The sequence below is a fragment of the Echiichthys vipera genome (genome assembly GCF_963691815.1).
Source record: "Echiichthys vipera genome assembly, chromosome: 23".
In the NCBI taxonomy this organism is placed as follows: domain Eukaryota; kingdom Metazoa; phylum Chordata; class Actinopteri; order Perciformes; family Trachinidae; genus Echiichthys; species Echiichthys vipera.
This window is the reverse complement of record NC_139848.1, coordinates 13,352,263-13,373,753: the sequence shown is the minus strand read 5'-3', so window position 1 is coordinate 13,373,753 and position 21,491 is coordinate 13,352,263. Positions and strand designations below refer to the sequence as shown.

At 41.1% G+C, this 21,491-nt stretch overlaps 1 protein-coding gene across 1 annotated transcript; it reads left to right on the top strand.

Annotated features, from left to right (window-relative positions):
* Positions 1-12,177: 12,177 nt before the first annotated feature.
* Positions 12,178-18,463, top strand: LOC310964562 (chloride intracellular channel protein 5; the record flags this gene model as incomplete). Its single annotated transcript, XM_083937739.1, has 6 exons — positions 12,178-12,334; positions 16,128-16,237; positions 17,019-17,144; positions 17,237-17,343; positions 18,034-18,215; positions 18,302-18,463. Exons 1-6 carry the CDS (start codon positions 12,272-12,274, stop codon positions 18,461-18,463), a joined length of 750 nt encoding a protein of 249 aa, XP_083793865.1. The 5' UTR covers positions 12,178-12,271.
* Between the last annotated feature and the right edge of the window lie 3,028 nt (positions 18,464-21,491).

Here is a 21,491-nt window from a genome sequence, read left to right as displayed (position 1 = left end):
AAATACAAGTACGGCATTCAATGAGATGTGACGCAATAAACACAATGTAAGTACAACGTAAATGGTACTTTTCTTTATTCACCTGACACTGAGGCTATCACAAGAGCACCCTTCGAGAGGAAACTATCTACTGTCCACTACAGCTGAGTTTAAAGGGTATATTTCGTCTTCCTGCTACACAAAGGGGAGACGGACTTGTGTGCATACGTACAGGGATGCCTCTTATACAGTTAAGGTGTTTCGTCAGGTTGGTGATACCGGAAGAGAGCTTCGACCGTGCACGGTGGCGATGTTTGTCATCTGAGAGGAGGAGGCTTCAGTGACGGATAAAAGACATTTGTCATCATTGCATAGTTTTAGGATTCTGAGAGACGATGAGTGTCTCATGTGTGTGGTGATGGACTTTTGATTTATTTTTCAATTAATTTAGTCAATGTACTAAATCTACTTTCTAATTTAAATGAATTTAGTCAATGCACTTTACCGACTCTGTAAAGTGTCCTGAGATAACTTTTGTCATGATTTGGCACTATAAATAAAATTGAATTGAATTGAATTGAATTGAGGATCCTCTACGGCAGGTGTCTCAGACTGATCCAATAAAAGGCCACTGTGGCTGCAGGAACACACCCGATCCAACAAATTCAACTGTGTGAAAGCGACTCAGTTGCTTGAATAAGTCCAGTCAGGTGTGTTTTTGCGTGGTTAGAATGAAAACCTGCAGCCACGACGGCCCTTTACTGGATCGGTTTGAGACACCTGCTCTACGGCCGCCGCATGACGTAGGCACCCTCATTGAAGGTGTGGAGCTGCTTAGTGAACTGCCATCACCTGCACATGGTTGTGCCCTCTTATTTGGCCTCACATATGCTCTGCTTTGATGGAAAACGACACGCAGAGTGTGCAGTCGGAGTGTCAAGCTCTAAATATGGGGTTGCTCAAGGAAAGACATTTGGATGCAGCGTGTTGATCTGTACAGAACATAGATCATGCAGGTACAAGCAGCCGAAATGTGTTTTCTCAGGAGGGTGGCTGGAGTCTCCCTTAGAGATAGGGTGAAAAGTTCAGCCATCCGTGAGGAACTCGGAGTAGAGCTGCTGCGTTGAGAGGAGCCAGTTGAGGTGGTTCAGGATCATCTAGTAAGGATGCCCCCTGGGCGCCTCCCTAGGGAGGTGTTCCAGGCACGTCCAGCTGGGAGGAGGCCTTGGGGAAGACCCAGGACCAGGTGGAGAGATTAGATCTCCACACTGGCCTGGGAACGCCTCTGGATCCCCCAGTTAGAGCTGGTTAATGTGGCCCGGGAAAGGGAAGTTTGGGGTCCCCTGCTGGAGCTGCTGCCCACGCGACCCGACCCCGGATAAGTGAGATGATGAGTGAGTGTTGATCTCTTTTAAGTGCTTGTGTTGTGTTCAAACTGTTTCAACTTTTCTGTTTTATGTGCTGTTTTTTTATCCCCACTCTCATGTGATGTACCCTTTCCTACCCTCTTTTGTAAAAGAATTTCCCCTCAGAGATAAATTAAGTATATTTGATTGATTGATTGTGTTCAAATACATCCCAGGATAATGTTAGCGTTCATTATAAATAAGAGAAAAAACAGCTTTCATTCAAAACAGGCTTTCATTTCTGATATTCTTTCTGTTAATATTAACGTTATAAATGTGAATGATGCTAAATTCAGAATGATCAACTAGTAATGGTTCCTTTGTTCATAATTGCATCCATAGCTACCGTGTGTATCTTTGGTTTATTTTTGGGGGATTACTTGCATTTATAAAGGTTAAACATATTAATATTCATACCTCTTTGTCAAAGGATAGCAAAGATTTGATTCAATTTTTTACATGAATGTTTGTTCCCTTGCATCTCAAGTTTTAAAGAAGAGTACAACATGTTAAGATTGGCATGTAAACGGATGTGTATGGTTTAAAAAGTAACATGTTGAAAAGACCAAAATTTATTTCATTTAGCACACAAGTTTTATTTTTTTGAGTGTAAAACACATGAGCTGAAAAACGTGAAACTACTGTGTCATTCTACTTTAAGTGTATTTTAAAATTGGTGTAATTAAAAATGATGGGTTCATGTTCAAACCTGATGTTTTCAGTTTGCTTCAAAGCAAATGTCACTGTGGATACAATTAAAAGATACACTTCTACTTGAATGGTATTTTCCCTTTAAATTAAATGGTTTCCTATTACGTGACCATGTGACTGGTATGCCAAGGTATATTAATTATAGCATTATTAATAAAATACTTTGTACTGAATCAGAAATGTAACTTTTTTAAAATTGCCTGTAACAGAATTACAGCTTTTCAATGAATGTATGTATACTTGGATGCAATGGTACATATTTGTTTTCCCAAATCAAATAAAAAATAGTTTATGGTCTTTGTAATGAATGATGAATGAAAGCAAATTGTTTTGGCTTTGTCTTAAAATTCAAAATGTATTTACATTACATCGAATTACATCGATTACATTTCAACCGAATCAAACATTTCTATTTGCGAAACACGAATACATTTATATGTAACAAATTACATTATTTCTTTTTTTTTTTAAGTTGATCCAAAGTATCACCTTTTCAGTGTACTTTCCTGGCCGCTGATTGCAAGTTTGAGGTGATGCCTATTTCAAAGGCATCAAAAATAAATTGTCTTTTACAGAGAATTTTCCTGTTTTTAAGTTTTCTCTTATTAGTGAATGGGTTCAGTGGATTCTAGTCTTACATTATAGGGAATGAAATGGTGATGTATCCGTTTTTAAAAAGGCAAAAATATATACATGTCTATGTATGTAAGTGATACTTTGGCTTGTGATTGAAGAAGATAAACTGATTATGGTATAATAAAAAAATACTTTGTACTGATCAGAAATTTAACTTGTGCATTCAACTAAATAAATGGTTTAAGTTGTGCCGGACGTGTGTGTGTGTGTGTGTGTGTGTGTGTGTGTGTGTGTGTGTGTGTGTGTGTGTGTGTGTGTGTGTGTGTGTGTGTGTGTGTGTGTGTGTGTGTGCGTGTGTGTGTGTGTGTGTGTGTGTTAATGCAACTTAAAAGGTTTAAGGCAATCCGTTTCCTCAAATGAAATGAGTAGCAACAAAATGTCACAACTAGAACAAAATTATTTGGTTTAATGGAAGAAAACTGAGTAAATATAACGTAAGTGTTAACATAAGTGTGAAGAAGATGCATTCAGGTTAGTCTTACTTAATGCAGACAAGTTCTGATTACACATTTAAATAAATTTAGATAAATGCAACGTTAAGAGTGCAAAATACTTTATATGAAGCCTCTTGGATGAGAGGTGAAACGTCTTCCTAGACAAACAACCAGTCCAGTTGCTTTTGACTGAAATTGCTTTGAGGATAACGACGACCTGGACAAATGACAACATTCACAGGCTTAAAATACTTTATAGTTTAAGTGCAATTAACTGAGTGGCATAAGTATTATTAACTTTTGTTACCTACCCAACAATTATTAGAGTTACTTGGTCAAATCAAATCATTTTCTATATTTAAATAATTAGAGTAATCCAACTTTAATGATTTAAGCCGATCGGTTTCCTCAAACCACTTGACTTGAAACAACTCATCAGCTTTTACCGTGTACGTTCAAAGTTAAAAAAAACAGCGTGATCATCCGACTCATGTATTAAATGACACTTGTAACTAAGAGAACACACGTGAATCGTTAGTCACATGATAAAATGATTTGGAAACGTAACGTCATCTTTGAAAAAGACGTTGAACTGAAAAGTGTTTCAATCGGCCCTGGCTCTCACCTAATGTAAATGTAAATGTGCCCTAGTCCTACGGATTATACACGCTTACGCAATTACCTTCAAAATGTGTGAAAGAAAAACAACTCAGTGTGTCTACGTGAGGCTGCAGTTTGGAGTTCAAGTGCAACTATAAGGCGTGCCCCTGTGTGTTTGTGTGTTTAAGGAACTTCAACTCAAGTGGTGCTGGTCCCTGGGTGGCAGAGGGTTTTAAGCTGCTGGTCATGTGAGGATCAGCCTCCTTTTAATCCTCTAGAGAGAGAGAGAGAGAGGGAGAGAGAGAGAGAGAGAGAGAGAGAGAGAGAGAAAGGGAGGTTGTATTTATTGATGTCTAACCGGGCTTAAGGTGCAGAGCTAATTTGAGCACGTAGCCACCGAGAAAGCTAAGAGTAAAAGAGTGTGTGCTTGCAAGCCGTTCGCCTGAATAATGCACATTGGTTTTTGATTTGTGGAGGTGAAATTGGGGAATCTGGGACTTCCTGGGAATCCTACAGGTCTTTTTTTATTGGAAGTACACTGGAAACTTCATCAGGACCTGGAAGACAGTCCAGCATTTTAGTCCACCTGGGACCTACGGCGAGCGTCTTGTCTTGGGACATCAGAAACACCAAGACATCCTTCTTATTTCACTGGAATACTGGAATACCGGGTTAATTTCATCATCTTGGGAAGCTTCGCAACCTCCGAAACACGCCAGGACCAGGGTATAACTGTTTCTTGGATACTGGAACCAAACCATAACCGTGACAGTATCTTGTAGAACGGCACACTGATCCCAGACACTTGGGCTCCAATCCTTCCTGAGTAAGACTCCCATAATTTGTTCAAACGTTCCCTGATGGCTCAGTCAGGCTCCTGCCCAGACTCAGACCTGTCAAATGGTGCCATTGTCCACAGCCCGTTAGGTATGTGTTCAGATCCGGACACCCAGAGAGGAAGAGAGGACGGGGAGGGAGGAGAGGAGGACGAGGAGGTGGAACTGGCTGAAGAAGTAGGGGAGGACGTTTTGACGATGGCCGTAGCAGAAGAGGGTGAAGCCGGAGGAGAAAGCAAAGAGCAGAGTGGAAGCGAGGAAGAAAGAATTATCTATGAAGTTACACCAGAGGAAGAGGGAGGAGGTGAAACACTGGAGGAAAATGGAGACGGAGCAGTAGAAGTGTGGGATGAAAAGCAGGAAATGAAAGATGGACAGACAAGAGAGGAAGAGGGGGAAAGCGCGGGGGAGGCAGCGATTAAAAATCCATGCCTTGACTTTTCGTCTTCGACAGAGGTTGAGAAAGGTGAAGAGCAGATGTTAGACGGCAACAAAGAAGAGGAAGAGGAAGCAGCGATAGCAAGTTTAGAAACTGAGGTAAGGGAGGATGAGACCAACGACAGAGACAATGGGTTAGAAGAAGAGCTGGGGGTGTCCACCGTGGATGAGCAGGACTCCGGCACTCTTGTAGAAGAGTCAGGAGAGGATGCACTGTTGTCTACCGATGATACAGATATTGGTGAGGCAACAGAAAGCTTTGAAGGTCCGACAACAGATGTGACCGCGGTCAACAACCAAGATGAACTAAGCCGAACATCCATTGTTAGTCACAGCGACGTACCCCTTGACACAGTCTGCACAATAGACGTGGTGGAAGAGATGGAAAACAAAATGAAAATCACAGATGAGGACAACTCAGAATCCATCAAACAGGAAGACGAGACCGTTAATAACGACACCACACGGCAGCAGAAGGATTGCATAGAGGTTGAGGATAAGGTTGAGAATAAGGAAACCAATGAGACTGTGAAAGATGCAATGTCCACTTCTGATGATGTTCTGGACGTGGACGGTGAAGTGGATATAATGGTAGAGATGCCAGAGTTTGTCCAAGTGCCCTCTGAAGAACAAACAGAGCGAGGGATCAACACGGGCGAGAAAGAGGAACAACAGGAGCAACAGGTTGGGGGTAAAGCTCTAGGACAGAGGACAGAAGAGGACGGGACAATTGGTACCATCATTAGTGAGGCGGTGGGGGAGGAAGAGCACAGAGGAAGAGGTGATCTAAAGACGCAAGAAGAGGAAGAAGAGGAGATTGTTCAAGTTGAGAACCAGGCCGTAGTGGAGGTATATCTCCCAAAACCAGAACTGCAGTGTGTGGAGGAGGTACTTTTAGACACACCGCAAAATGTGGATCAGGTGGAGGAGGCCTTTGAACTTGAGGAAGAGGTTGACATTGAAGCTGATAAGCCAGGTGGCGAGGTCACATCAGAGGAGGATGAGTCCACACAAGAGAAGGGAGGTGATTTGCAGCAACATCCTTCGAGAGAACAGCTAAGAGAGCCGGCTCTCATAGAAGACGAGAAGGGAGGAGGTGCAGATGAAGCAGAAGCAGAGGTAGAGATGGCGGAAGAGCCCGTGACTGTTTTAGATGATGACATTGAAGAGCTAGAGGAAAGTCAGAGGACAGAACTTGAAGAGCTAAAGCCTCCTTCTGATGAGGCCATCGTAGTTGAGACAAAGGAACCGCAGGGGGAGACGCTAGGACTTGGTGAGGAGAATGATGAGAACCAGAAAGATGAAAAAGGAGAGGTAGAGAAAAATGAGAAACCTGAAGATGACACTAGAGATCTAGAGTTGGATATAAATGGAAGAGTTAAAGGACTGAAGCAAGCGATGGAGAATGGCATCCTGAGTCTTGAGCTGCAGCCGCTCAGGAAAGAAGAACGGGGGACAGCAAAAGTGCTGTCATCCAGAAGAAAGGATAATGACTGGATTAAAAGAGTCCAACCGGAGGAAGAGACAGCGCCGCAAATGCAACCGTGGAGGAAAGAACTGAGGCCTGTGAAAAAGGACATCTGGGAATCTGAGAAGGCAAGAAAAGAGGAGAAAAGTCCCCCAAGGAAGGAGGACTGGATAAAGGAGCTGAAGTCCGTGATCAAACATGAGTCCCTGCCCAAAAAGAGGGATGAGCAGGTGAAAAAAAAGCGAGTGGTGCTGTTGGAGGACGGACATTCGTACATCCCCCAGCGGGAGGAGATGATCGAGGAGAGGAGGGAGGAGGTGAAACTGATCTCCCACAGGAGGGTGGAGAGCCCTTTGCCCCTGCGGTGCAGAAACAGCAAAACACCCCAAGACCAGGATTACGCAATTTCACTCTATGTCAAGGTAATAAACCAAACACATATGTCCACTCAGTAAATATTAATTTACACTGAGACCAAAGAGAGTTCCTCCATGGGTCCTTGGTTGAGGTCGATGGTTTTAATGGTTGTAGTACCCTAAAAGAACCTGATTTATCCATATATACCTATTAAATCATATTCAGCTGACCTGAGCTAATCTCAGCTTTGTAGACATTGGCATCTTTGTGAGCATCCGCACACTTCACATGATTAAGATCCTGTTCCAAAAACAGTGAACTCCAGAGCGTTGGACAGAATAAGAATCACTTATTTTATGGATCTGCTTTCCAACATTTGCAATTTTGTGTCATCCGGCAATTCCTTTGCGTTGTCCAATTAAAGACAAACACTTTCAGTTGTTTACGATGTTAAATGAGGGCTGTAATTTCCACCATAACAGGCTTTGATAACATTTAAACAGCTGTGGATGGTAAAGATGAGCCTTTAAACTTAATCAGAATGGTTCATACAAACACAGGGGGCGCCGTAATGGGGGCAAAGGTTAGGACGATTCTAAGGGCCCAAAAATATTAGAACATGAGGAAATTTTTTAAATCAGCCTGTCATCATTTATCAATAATTTACATTAATAAAAGACTGAAACTAAAGTGAAATAAATCAAATTAACGCTTTATTTCATTGTTTTCTCACCAAATAGTTAGTATATCAAACCTCTGTACACCGCCTGTATTTAGAATCAATGGTTTGGTCCTCTTTTCAGCGGGGTCATCCCTATGTTCCCAAAAAGGGTGCTATGCTCCCGGTTGCATAAGCCTATACCTTCATGGATTTAATTCAGCATTTTATTAGGGTGAGGGGGTTGTTTTAGGGTCTCTATAGGCCTATTTGCTGTGGAATTTGGCACTGATTGTGGGAAAAAATATCAGACCGGGGAACATAGGACCAGGGGAACATATAACCAGGGGAACATAGGACCCGGGGAACATAGGACCAGGGGGGCATAGGACCAGGGGAATATAGAAACAGGGGAACATAGGACCCGGGGAACATAGGACCAGGGGAACATATAACCAGGGGAACATAGAAACAGGGGAACATAGAAACAGGGCAACATAGGACCAGGGGAACATAGAAACAGGGGAACATAGGACCTGGGGAACATAGAAACAGGGGAACATAGGATCAGGGGAACATAGGACTAGGGGAACATAGAAACAGGGGAACATAGGACCAGGGGAACATAGAAACAGGGGAACATAGGACCTGGGGAACATATAACCAGGGGAACATAGGACCAGGGGAACATAGAAACAGGGCAACATAGGACCAGGGGAACATAGGACCAGGGCAAAATAGAACCAGAGGAACATAGAACCAGGTAAAATAGGACCAGGGGAAAATAGAACCAGGGGGACATAGAACCAGGGAAAATAGGACCAGGGGAATATAGAACCAGGGGAACATAGAACCAGGGGAACATAGGACCAGGGGAACATAGGACCAGGGGAACATAGGACCACCCCCTTTTCAATCGCAGCTCTGCATCCCGTGCCGCTATTGCGGGTGAGTATGGAGGGAGGGTAACATCATGTCTAAACGGCCAAAGTCACGATATCAAAGGCAAAAAGAGAGCATGTCAGGGTATCCCCCCGCCAGGCCTGAAATACTGTACATCCAGCACGGCAAGCCCACACTAGGGAAGAACAAAAAAGCTAACAGGACACATAAAACCGTTTGTATGAGTGCCAGAAACAGAAGGGGATGGAGTAGTAAGACGATGTGGACAGGGTTTGTTATCATGCATATAAGAGTTTGTTTTTTTAAAATAAGTAAGTTTTCAAAAGTATTTAAACGAGGCACATGTGAGACAGGACCAAGCCCTGCCCACAGCGACTTCCTGGTTGAGCCAATCAGGAAGTGCCAAAAAACTGCAGTTCTCCGATTGTCCAGTAGGGGCAGGTTTCATAATAGAGCAGTTTCTCATTGACCCCCATGTTAAACAGGCCGTTTTCACAGCATCATTAAACCTGTTTAAGGCCTGGCACAAAAAAACATTCTAGTCTGTGTGTTTAGGTCATAACTCCATTTTAAGTGACAGCTAGACGCTGGCCCTCACTTCTCCTCGGAGGTATACGTCACCCAGATGGATGTGGTATCTCCCTCCCTCCAACGTCACATACATGCCCTTTTTTGGTAAGAGGAAATGAGGCAGAGTCAAAGTCTGACAAGATGGAGACTCCCGTAGGCGAGGACGTTTGGATCAAGTTGAGAGAACGGACCTCAACGGAGACCCGACGTCCATTTTTTTATACTTTTTTATATTTTTATGGACAGGATGCGTCTGTTCAACAGACTCAGGATGTGTAGCTACTGCTAACAAAAACATATCCTATATTTGCAGTGCAGCTTCACATTAAGAGCTTGTCACTGGCAAAAAATGAGTTTTATTTTCAAGCCGACACAGGATGTAGCATTTAACACACACTAGCCCTGACCAGCAAACGGACTCCTGTTTATTTTACACTAATTTTTCATACTAACTGTATTGTTTAGTTCACACAGAACAGATTTTTTTTTTTTAATACATTCATGCTGACTTGGACATACTATTCAACATTTAACACATCCAACGTTTTGATTCATAACTGATTCATTTTTAACAGTAATTCAAAACTATTTCCCTTCTATTGACCTAGTGTCAACTCTTACAGTTCACTCTAGATGGCATTTGGATTGCATATTCTATTTAAAATGAATATAAATACGGAGAATCAATGTTTTTTTTTACAATAACTTCAAGTTCATGAGTGTCCAAATTATTCTAGAAAGACGACACCCCTTTCTACATTGGATATTAGTGCTTAATCTATTTTCTTTTACATGTTGGTATTTACTTTTAATGATTGAGACACATGCAGAGTTAGGCTAGTGTCAACCCTTAATATAAAACTTTAATTTGTTCCTCTCTGTCTCTGGATTACCAACCTGCAGGTGTGATGTGGTTGACTTTGGCATGGATGCTGTCTTCACTGGCACGTTATCTTTCTCGTGTGTGTGTGTGTGTGTGTGTGTGTGTGTGTGTGTGTGTGTGTGTGTGTGTGAGGGACAGAAACTTGATCTTCTTCCTTTATCTCATTAAGACAGTGATATCCTAATCCAGCAGGTGTGACATTGCTCCATGCATGCAGCTCTTCGGGTTGTGGCCTAAATAATAAGAACATGTATGAATGTCTTTATTAAAAACCTGTCCTTTGTGACACGTAGAACGATTCAGCAGCACATTCCTGACTGAGGCCAAAATAAAAGAGGGCAGCCCGCTGACGGGAAGGTTTAACGCCAAGGAAAAATGCACTATAATCCCACACGCACACACCAGCGTACACAAGTTCTCTGTGGGAGCTCACAGTGAAACAACGGCGTCCTTTGTCTCAGACTCTGTTGGCAAGAGACACACACTCAGGAAATATGATGGAGAGGTTCAAGCGTCCTTCTGGAGCACTCGATGTACACAGTTTAGGGTTAACGAATGTCTTCATTGAGCGGTTCTTTCAAAAGTCATGATTACAGTACAAACCCGGACTTGTCGGACTCTCAGGAGCTGGTTTCAGGGCACCGGTGAGTGAATAACAGTGCTCTGCTGCAGCCAGTAGCACGCAGGGTTAATCTCTCCATTCTCACTCTGTAAGCTGATTAACCTGCTGTTTGGTGCTCTGGAAACAACACACACTCACCTCACACTCAAACCCGCATGGACGGCATGTTCAGTCTCAGCAAGGACTGAGGGTTCACTGGTAGAGGTTTAATAAGCAGGGCTGATATATTTATCAAAATCAGATCCGTCCCCTCTACTTACACTCACCTCCTGCTGGGCCCCACTTCCTGTCACCTTGGAAACAACCTCTTTTTACTGCACTTGTTCATTTGATCTCAATGTTTCTGAAATGGAAGCAATGTAGTGCTCTCAATTTCTCCATAATATGCCCCAGTGTCTGCAGGGGACCGATGTTTATATAAGGTCCAGAGCAGCATGGAGACATGAGTGGGACATTCATGCAGCTAAAGATCTGGTAGCTCATGTGCTGTGGAGAAGCTTTGGAAAAACAACGTCGCCTTTTGTCGTCTAAACGTAACCAACTGCTTTAGTCGTCTAAACTTAACCGTAGCCTTTAGTCTTCTAAACTTAACCGTCGCCTTTAGTAGTCTAAACTTAACCATCACCTTTAGTAGTCTAGACTTAACCGTCGCCTTTTGTCGTCTTAACTTAACCGTCACATTTAGTAGTCTAAACTTAACTGTTGCCTTTTGTTGTGTAAACTTAACCGTCGCCTTTTGTCGTGTAAACTTAACCGTAGCCTTTAGTCGTCTAAACTTAACCGTCACCTTTAGTCTTCTAAACTTAACGGTCGCCTTTTATCGTCTAAACTTAGCAGTAGCCTTTTGTCGTCTAAACTTAACCGTCGCCTTTTGTCGTCTAAACTTAGCAGTAGCCTTTTGTCATCTAAACTTAACCGTCACCTTTTGTCGTCTAAACTTAGCAGTAGCCTTTTGTCATCTAAACTTAACCGTCACCTTTAGTCTTCTAAACTTAACCGTAGCCTTTTGTTGTCTAAACTTAACCGTAGCCTTTTGTCGTCTAAACTTAACCGTCTCCCTTTGTCGTCTAAACTTAACCGTCACCTTTTGTCGTCTGAACTTAACCGGCACCTTTTGTCGTCTAAACTTAACCGTCTCCTTTTGTCGTCTAAACTTAACCGTCTCCCTTTGTCGTTTAAACTTAACCGTCTCCTTTTGTCATCTAAACTTAACCGTCTCTTTTTGTCGACTAAACTTTACCGTCTCCTTTTGTCGACTAAACTTTACCATGTCCTTTTGTAAGCTACACTACGTTGAAAGAATCCAAATTGAATGTGATAATCAAAGCTCCTGTGGGAGTAAAAAACACAGTGGACTGTTTGTTGGGAGCAGAGATTCCACAGCCGCCCACTCTTCAGCGAGCTCCCAACGCCATACAACCACCACCCTCACGTCACATTATGGTGTTTATATGAAGTTGTGCTTAAAGCTGGTGAAAAGGCTTGTGACAGGGTTGGCGGTGAACTCTACCTGACAAGGTAACAGCTCAAACATACACAGGCAGTACGCAGGCTGGTGCTGTCAGTGAATGTGTTTGAGACTGTGTTTCATATCTGCTCTGACAAAGAAGGACTGTGAGGAGGCGACACTGGCGTACCAGAGACAGAAGGAAGAGACAAAGCAGCCGTCGGAGGAGCAGGCAGACAGACATACACGGGTTATATTTCTGTTTTGTTTCTGGGGTAAGAAGATGTCTTCTGGGTGTTTTTAGAGGATCGCGAGCTTTCACCATGTCCTGGTGTGACATTGCAGTTAAGAAACTGGGCTTCCCGACAATTGAGCTGTTTGTAAAGGTAAGGCCCTGTTTAGATGAAGACGATCTAGAAAGGAAAAGCAAAAGTGGCAGTGCGTTCTCACTTTTTCTTCAGCGTTTAGATGATCGTCTTTGGGGGAAAATCTGCAGACATAGTTTGTGAAATTCGATGTAGTGTGCACCTCAGGTGGCTAGGTGCTATGAAGAGCTGTTGCATGCGTAGCAACGTCCTTCTCCTTCTCTCCCTAACAGCAGAGAAGCAGGACGCCGTACAGTGTGAGAGGGATCTGCAGCACGGGCTGCAGCCTCCCACCGCCTCGGCTCCACCCAGGACACTTGAATGTCCCACTGATGGAAACAGTCGCACATGTTTGTTGTTGTTTAACTGAACTCTTCACACGGATGTTACGTAAACACGTACGCCACTTGAGCTAGTATTAGCAGACAAGAGCTCACTTTTGCGGTTTTACCCCTCTACACGAAAACACAACGGTGGAGCGTTAATAAGATTTCCAGTCTGGAGAGTGGTTTCACTTTTTTGTGTTTTTAAGCCACAAAAGCGCTCTTGCCGTCTAAAGGAAAGGCACCTGATAAAATATTACCCGCGAGCACCTGTGTAAACAGGGCCTAAGTTAATAAATCCTGTCAGGGGAGCTCATCAGGACGGATGTTTAATAACGCTCCAAATATCAGGACAGAAGTTAAATAACACTCCAAATAACGCTCAGAATATCAAGACGGACGTTAAATAACGCTCCAAATAATGCTCCAAATATCAAGACGGATATTAAATAACGCTCCAAATATCAGGACGAATGTTAAATAACGCTCCAAATATCAGGACGGACATTGAACGGACATTGAACGGATATTAAACGCTCAAAATATCAGGACAGACGTTAAATAACGCTCAAAATATCAGGATGGACGTTTAATAACGCTCAAAATAATGCTCCAAATATCAAGACGGATGTTAAATAATGCTCCAAATATCAGGACGGACATTGAACGGACATTGAACGGACATTAAACGCTCAAAATATCAGGACGGACGTTAAATAACGCTCAAAATAACGCTCCGAATATCAAGACGGACGTTAAATAACGCTCCAAATAATGCTCCAAATATCAAGACGGATGTTAAATAACGCTCCAAATATCAGGACGGACATTGAACGGACATTTAACGGACATTAAACGCTCAAAATATCAGGACGGACGTTAAATAACGCTCAAAATATCAGGATGGACGTTAAATAACGCTCAAAATAATGCTCCAAATATCAAGACGGATGTTAAATAATGCTCCAAATATCAGGACGGACATTGAACGGACATTGAACGGACATTAAACGCTCAAAATATCAGGACGGACGTTAAATAACGCTCAAAATAACGCTCTGAATATCAAGACGGACATTAAATAACGCTCCAAATAATGCTCCAAATATCAAGACGGATGTTAAATAACGCTCCAAATATCAGGACGGACATTGAACGGACATTGAACGGACATTAAACGCTCAAAATATCAGGACGGACAATAAATAACGCTCAAAATATCAGGATGGACATTTAGCGGACATTAAACTGACATTAAACGGTCCGAATATCAAGATGGATGTTAAATAACGCTCCAAATAACGCTCCAAATATCAGGATGGACATTTAGCGAACATTAAACAGACATAAAACGATCCAAATATCAGGACTGACGTTAAATAACGCTCCAAATATCAGGACGGACGTTAAATAATGCTCAAAATAGCGCTCCAAATATCAAGACGAATGTTAAATAACGGACATTAAATGCTCCAAATATCAGGAAGGACATTTAGCGGACATTAAACTGACATTAAACGATCCAAATATCAGGACTGACGTTAAATGACGCTCCAAATAAGGCTCCATATCAAGACGGACGTTAAATAACGCTCAAAATATCAGGACGGACATTTAGCGGACATTAAACGGACATTAAACGCTCCAAATATCAGGACTGACGTTAAATAACGCTCCAAATATCAGGATGGACGTTAAATAATGCTCAAAATAGCGCACCGAATATCAAGACGGACGTTAAATAACGCTCAAAATAACTCTCAAAATATCAGGACGGACGTTTAATAACGCTCCAAATATCAGGACGGACATTGAACGGACATTAAACGCTCCAAACATCAGGACGGACATTGAATGGACATTAAAGAGACGTTTGGTTCAATTTTTACGTTTTAAATATGAATTAACAGATTTAAATCATATAAAAAGAAACTTTCGAGGGCAATAAAATGGGATGTGACACCACGTGCATTTGATCTAAGACAATGTTTCTTTTCTGCACTGGTGTGTGTTTGTCTGTGTGTGTGTGTGTGTGTGTGTGTGTGTGATAACGCTCCGAATATCAAGACGGACGTTAAATAACGCTCCAAATAATGCTCCAAATATCAAGACGGATGTTAAATAACGCTCCAAATATCAGGACGGACATTGAACGGACATTGAACGGACATTAAACGCTCAAAATATCAGGACGGACGTTAAATAACGCTCAAAATATCAGGATGGACATTTAGCGGACATTAAACTGACATTAAACGGTCCAAATATCAGGACTGACGTTAAATAACGCTCCAAATAATGCTCCGAATATCAAGATGGATGTTAAATAACGCTCCAAATAACGCTCCAAATAACGCTCCAAATAACGCTCCAAATAACGCTCCAAATAAAGCTCCAAATATCAAGATGGACATTTAGCGGACATTAAACAGACATAAAACGATCCAAATATCAGGACTGACGTTAAATAATGCTCCAAATATCAGGACGGACGTTAAATAATGCTCAACATAGCGCTCCAAATATCAAGACGAATGTTAAATAACGGACATTAAATGCTCCAAATATCAGGAAGGACATTTAGCGGACATTAAACTGACATTAAACGAACCAAATATCAGGACTGACGTTAAATAACGCTCCAAATAAGGCTCCATATCAAGACGGACGTTAAATAACGCTCAAAATATCAGGACGGACATTTAGCGGACATTAAACGGACATTAAACGATCCAAATATCAGGACTGACGTTAAATAACGCTCCAAATATCAGGACGGACGATAGCGCTCCAAATATCAAGACGAATGTTAAATAACGGACATTAAATGCTCCAAATATCAGGAAGGACATTTAGCGGACATTAAACTGACATTAAACGATCCAAATATCAGGACTGATGTTAAATAACGCTCCAAATAAGGCTCCATATCAAGACGGACGTTAAATAACGCTCAAAATATCAGGACGGACATTTAGCGGACATTAAACGGACATTAAACGATCCAAATATCAGGACTGACGTTAAATAACGCTCCAAATATCAGGATGGACGTTAAATAATGCTCAAAATAGCGCACCGAATATCAAGACGGACGTTAAATAACGCTCAAAATAACTCTCAAAATATCAGGACGGACGTTTAATAACGCTCCAAATATCAGGACGGACATTGAACGGACATTAAACGCTCCAAACATCAGGACGGACATTGAATGGACTTTAAAGAGACGTTTGGTTCAATTTTTACGTTTTAAATATGAATTAACAGATTTAAATCATATAAAAAGAAACTTTCGAGGGCAATAAAATGGGATGTGACACCACGTGCATTTGATCTAAGACAATGTTTCTTTTTCTGCACTGGTGTGTGTTTGTCTGTGTGTGTGTGTGTGTGTGTGTGTGTGTGTGTGTGTGTGTGTGTGTGTGTGTGTGTGTGTGTGTGTGTGTGTGTGTGTGTGTGTGTGTTTGTGTGTGTGTGTGTGTGTGTAGGCAGGGACTGATGGGGAGAGCATCGGTAACTGTCCTTTCTCTCAGAGACTCTTTATGATCCTGTGGCTTAAAGGAGTCATCTTCAACGTCACCACTGTCGACCTCAAACGGTAAAATACCATTCAAACATGTCTAAGGCAAAGAGCAATGACCATAACTCAGTCTCTGTGGCACCAGGACAAATGTCTGTTTGAACAGAAGTTAGATGGTTAAAGTTAGATGGTTAAGGTCAGATGGCTAAAGTTAGATGGTTAAAGTAAGATGGTTTAAGTTAGATGCCTAAAGTTAGACGGCTAAAGTTAGACGACCTTGAATGGTTAAAGTTAGATGGTTAAAGCTAGATGGTTAAAGTAAGATGGTTTAAGTTAGATGGCTAAAGTTAGACAGCTAAAATTAGACGACTTTGAATGGTTAAAGTTAGATGGTTATGGTTAGATGGCTTAAATTAGATGGTTAAAGTTAGATGGTTAAAATTAGACTTTGACCTTGAATGGTTAAAGTTAGATGGTTAAAGTTAGACTTTGACTTTGAATGGTTAAAGTTAGATGGTTAAAGTTAGATGGTTAAAGTTAGACCTTGACCTTGAATGGTTAAAGTTAGATGGTTAAAGTTAGACGTTGACCTTGAATGGTTAAAGTTAGATGGTTAAAGTTAGATGGTTTAAGTTAGATGGTTAAGGTTAGAAGTTGACCTTGAATGGTTAAAGTTAGATGGCTAAAGTTAGATGGTTAAAGTTAGAAGTTGACCTTGAATGGTTAAAGTCATATGGTTAAAGTTAGATGTTTAATTGTTATAGTTAGTATATATGGTCAAAAAGGGAGTCTTGTGAAGGTTTTCAGAAATCTTGGTTTACCATCGGTCTTCTTGAGATTCTATATTCCGTGTTGTTAGGAAGCCATCCGACCTGCAGGACCTCGCTCCAGGGACCAATCCTCCTTTTGTGACCTTCAATGGCGAGGTCAAGGTTGACGTCAACAAGATCGAGGAGTTCTTGGAGGAGAAACTGACCCCGCCGCGGTACACAAACACACACTGACACACTGTTAGGCTACATTGAAAAGTGTAGCAGGGGTGTTCATCTGACTTCTCCGACATGTCTTCAACATCAGCTACCCCAGACTGGCTCCCAGACACCGTGAAGCCAACACGGCAGGCATCGATGTGTTCGCCAAGTTCTCCGCTTACATCAAAAACCCAAGAAAAGACACCAATGACGGTAAGAGAGAAAGATATTTTTTCCTAACCACACCATGTAAATGTCATGTAATTTGGATAATGTCTGTCACATAGGGTTGACTTCCTATTGTCAGAAGGTGGCGCCATTGGCGTGGCCTAATTGTTGAAAAACCCATGCTAAAGTGCCCTCTTGGAAGCCAAAACGTGTGCTAAAATGCCCTCTAGTAGCCGAAACACGTGCTAAAGGGCCCTCCAGTAGCCAAAATGTGTGCTAAAGTGCCCCCAAGGAGCCAAAACGTGTGCTAAAGTGTCCTTTTGGGAATCGGATTTCTGTTGTGCCAACCTCAGCACCTGTTGCTCATGTCCGACAGCCAAAAAAGGAGCTTGTGTCAATGGAATTTGGTCCTACATTACGTGCAGATGCAATAATACCGGATGCTGCTCTTTAGAGAATTAATCTGAATCCCTGTCACAACCATACCAGATCGAGACAACCTCCTCAGAGGTTCTTGGTCTGGATGTTGCAGTCCACATCCAAGTGTGATTGCCTAAAAAAACGGCACCAAGGGGTAAACCCTCGGCCACAACCTCACATTCATCAGGTTGACACAAACAGAGCTCCAGATTAATCATATTATATGTTGCTCTGTGTTTTATAGATATCATGGGATTTCTAACTTAGAAGGTTATTTGACGTTTGTTTTACTCTGGTCCATTTGTTTACATGCAGCCTTAGAGAAAGCCTTGCTGAAGTCTCTCCGACGTCTCGATGACTTCCTGAGAACTCCCCTGTCTGAGGAGATTGATGCCGACGCTTCAGGAGACCTGCCCGAGTCCTCCAGGAGCTTTCTAGATGGCTCTGAGCTCACCCTAGCTGACTGCAACTTGCTGCCTAAACTGCACATCCTCAAGGTCCATTCAGCCTCACGTTCATACTGTAGTGCAAAGAAAGGTCCTAGAGTTCAGCTCACTCCTGCTCACACCTTTCTGTTTTCTAGGTTGTAGCCAAGAAGTACAGAGGCTTTGAGATTCCCTCAGAGATGACGGGGGTGTGGAGGTATTTAAACGGCGCCTATCAGAGGGAGGAGTTCACCAGCACCTGCCCCGCTGAGAGGGAGATCCAATTTGCCTATCTGGATGTTGCAAAAAAAATCAAATAAGAGCAAGAGTGGGAAACCAAGTGATATATATATATATATATATATATATATATATATATATATATATATATATATATATATATATATTAGCACATCATTGGTATCTTTAGGTGGTAGAACACAGGAAACATGAGGAGGAAAATGAAACTCCAGTTCATAGACAGGGCCGATTCATACTAAAACATCTATTAACTCCTGTGATGCTCCTCTGTGTGTGTGTGTGTGTGTGTGTGTGTGTGTGTGTGTGTGTGTGTGTGTGTGTGTGTGTGTGTGTGTGTGTGTGTGTGTGTGTGTGTTTGTGTGCTCTCACCGGTTGGGTTGCACAGTCATATTCTGTATCTTTGTGTTTACCGTCCAGTAATTAGAGATCGTACAGTGATTATTTCTGTCACTTTTCAGATGATGGCAGGGCCAATTTCACTGCAAAGACCAAATCATTAGAACAAATATTACACTCTAGCGTTAAAATATAATGTCTGACGTTCAGGGCTTCGTTAACAACTTTTTATTTCAACCAAAACCTTTAAATGTAAGGAATCTATTAATCAAATCATCTTAAATCACATGTGAAGTTAAAGAACATTTATTCTGTATTATTATATGGCTCCGTTCGTTCCTATGAAAGTTGTTCAGAGGTGCACGAAGCCAAAACAATGTTCAACTCCTGCATCTAAAACAACAAGGTATAAATATAACACCTAAATAAAAGTAATTATAGATGTATTAATTAACCATTAACAATGTGTTGTCTAAAATAACATCAATCAGTCAACATTATGGATTGATCATTTTACTGTTTGTTAAGAGTACTAGTGATGGCTAATGTTGCAACATTCTGTAATTTTAGAAACATTTAATGAATCAGAGGTATCTTTTAAGCCTTACTTGATGAAAACCGTTCATTATTCTATTAAAGTGTTCAATGAATCCATGTTATGTCCCACAGAGCAGTTAATCTAACCCTCCCACTCCCAATTATTATTATTATTATTATAATAAATACTTTAATATTTAAGACCAGTGAGTAGTTAAATCCAGATAAAAGCTCTGAGACGTTTCTTCTTGTTCCTTAAATAGTTAATTGAAATGAAAGTGTACTCCCTCTATGCAGACGACACAATTTACTCCCGTATATTACTATTATTATTTTTTTATAAATATCTCAGTCTTAAAGATCAGTCAGTGATTGAGTCCAGATGAAATTGCTGAGACTTTTCTTTTTGTTCCTTAAACAGTTAATTGTACTGAAAGTGTACTCCCTCTATGCTTACAACACCATTTACTCCCAAATATTATTATTATTTTTTATAAATATCTTGATCTTAAAGACCAGTCAGTAGTTGAATCCAGATGAAATTGCAGATTTTTTTCTTCTTGTTCCTTAAACAGTTAATTGTACTGAAAGTGTACTCCCTCTATGCCGACGACACCATTTACTCCCATTGTGATTCAAACTTGTTTTGTATGTAATGTATGGGCGGGGCCTTGGTGCTGGTTGGTTTAACTGGTGATGATGACATATAATAATCCTGGCCTCACTTATCCAAAGTCTCCTGTCTTAGTTTATTTAATAATAAACACCTTTTTCAGTTGAGAACAGTGCCTCCCACTACGGGCATTTACTAGGTTTTTAGAAACAAAATGATCTCAGTGTTATTAGTGAATTGATTTGGTATTTTTTTGCAGATATTTGAAGTAACACAGGATGTCAATTATTTTCCAGTTCCCTTGAATGCAGCTTTATTTCAATAGAGTCACTCCTTTGATATTTGGAGAGAAGTGAGTGTAATCTGCACCAAACCAACCCTGACACCAGCCTGCTGTCCTGGCCTTATGTCCTCTGTCCAGGGGACACTCTGTATTAAACTGATCACTTCATCACTGTGTGGGTCGTCTGTGTGTCTGTTCTTCACCAGTTCACACTTCAGTGATTCTTTCTAAAACAAAGATACTACTGGTCAAAATTTAACTCCATCACCATGACGCTTCCCCAGTTGACAACTGACATTAAGAATATTTTATTTTAATTTACATGTTTTCTGAAGTGTTGTGTTTGAGCTTAATTTTATACATTTCCAGAAGAGAAATGTGAACATTTAATAAAACCAGGTTCAAAATTCTTGTTTCATTTTGTTGACATATTAGAGCCAAAGCTTTGTAAAAAATATCTATTTTAATCACTGCATAAATGAGATAAAAACTCAGTTAAAAACTCACACTTCATCTCTAGAATTTCCTCCACAGATGCATCATCTGGATTTTCGATTTATCAAGAGCTGAGCGCACAGTGTATTATAATGTTTTACTGACAATTCTTGCAAACCAAATCTCTGTTGTTCATGGAAAATAAATCACAACATCATGATGTCACTGTAAATTCGGTGTGCACAATTTCAGAAGTTTATCTCAAAAAGTGAAATTTAAAACAAAGGTTTGAATTTTGTGTCCTCATCTAAGCCCTGGCAGTCGATGAACTATAGATCAAATTTAAAAATCACTTTGACACTTACGGAGCAATAAATAATTGACTGGCATCTCCATGTTGTTCAAAGTACATACATTCTCAGAATTATCTAGTGATAGATTAATTTTTGACGGTAGATCAAATCTTTTGGATTTTAATGAAGTCCTGCCCATTGTCTCCTTAATGTCATGAACCTGAATGTGTCTTTGGAGTTAAAAGTTCTGGGTTCAGGTCCTCGCTGTTGCAAGATGATCATCTTATACTTAATCAAGCATTCTGATGCTTTTTTACATGTTGTTTAGTAGTTTTCCTCACCTTGCATCAGTCTAAAAGTGTGTTTTTTGCTTTTCCTCGTAAACATGGTTGACCCCAACTGATTAAAAGTCAAAATCATTATGTAACCACGTGTTTCTTATTCGTATTCATCAGTGACACACTACAGAACTTCATGAACACTTTTATTTCTACAGCTATTGGAGGATTTCTAAATAGATGTATATTTGACGCTCACACACACGTAAACCCTGGAGCATGTGCAGACACACACAGCGATCACCGCGGCGA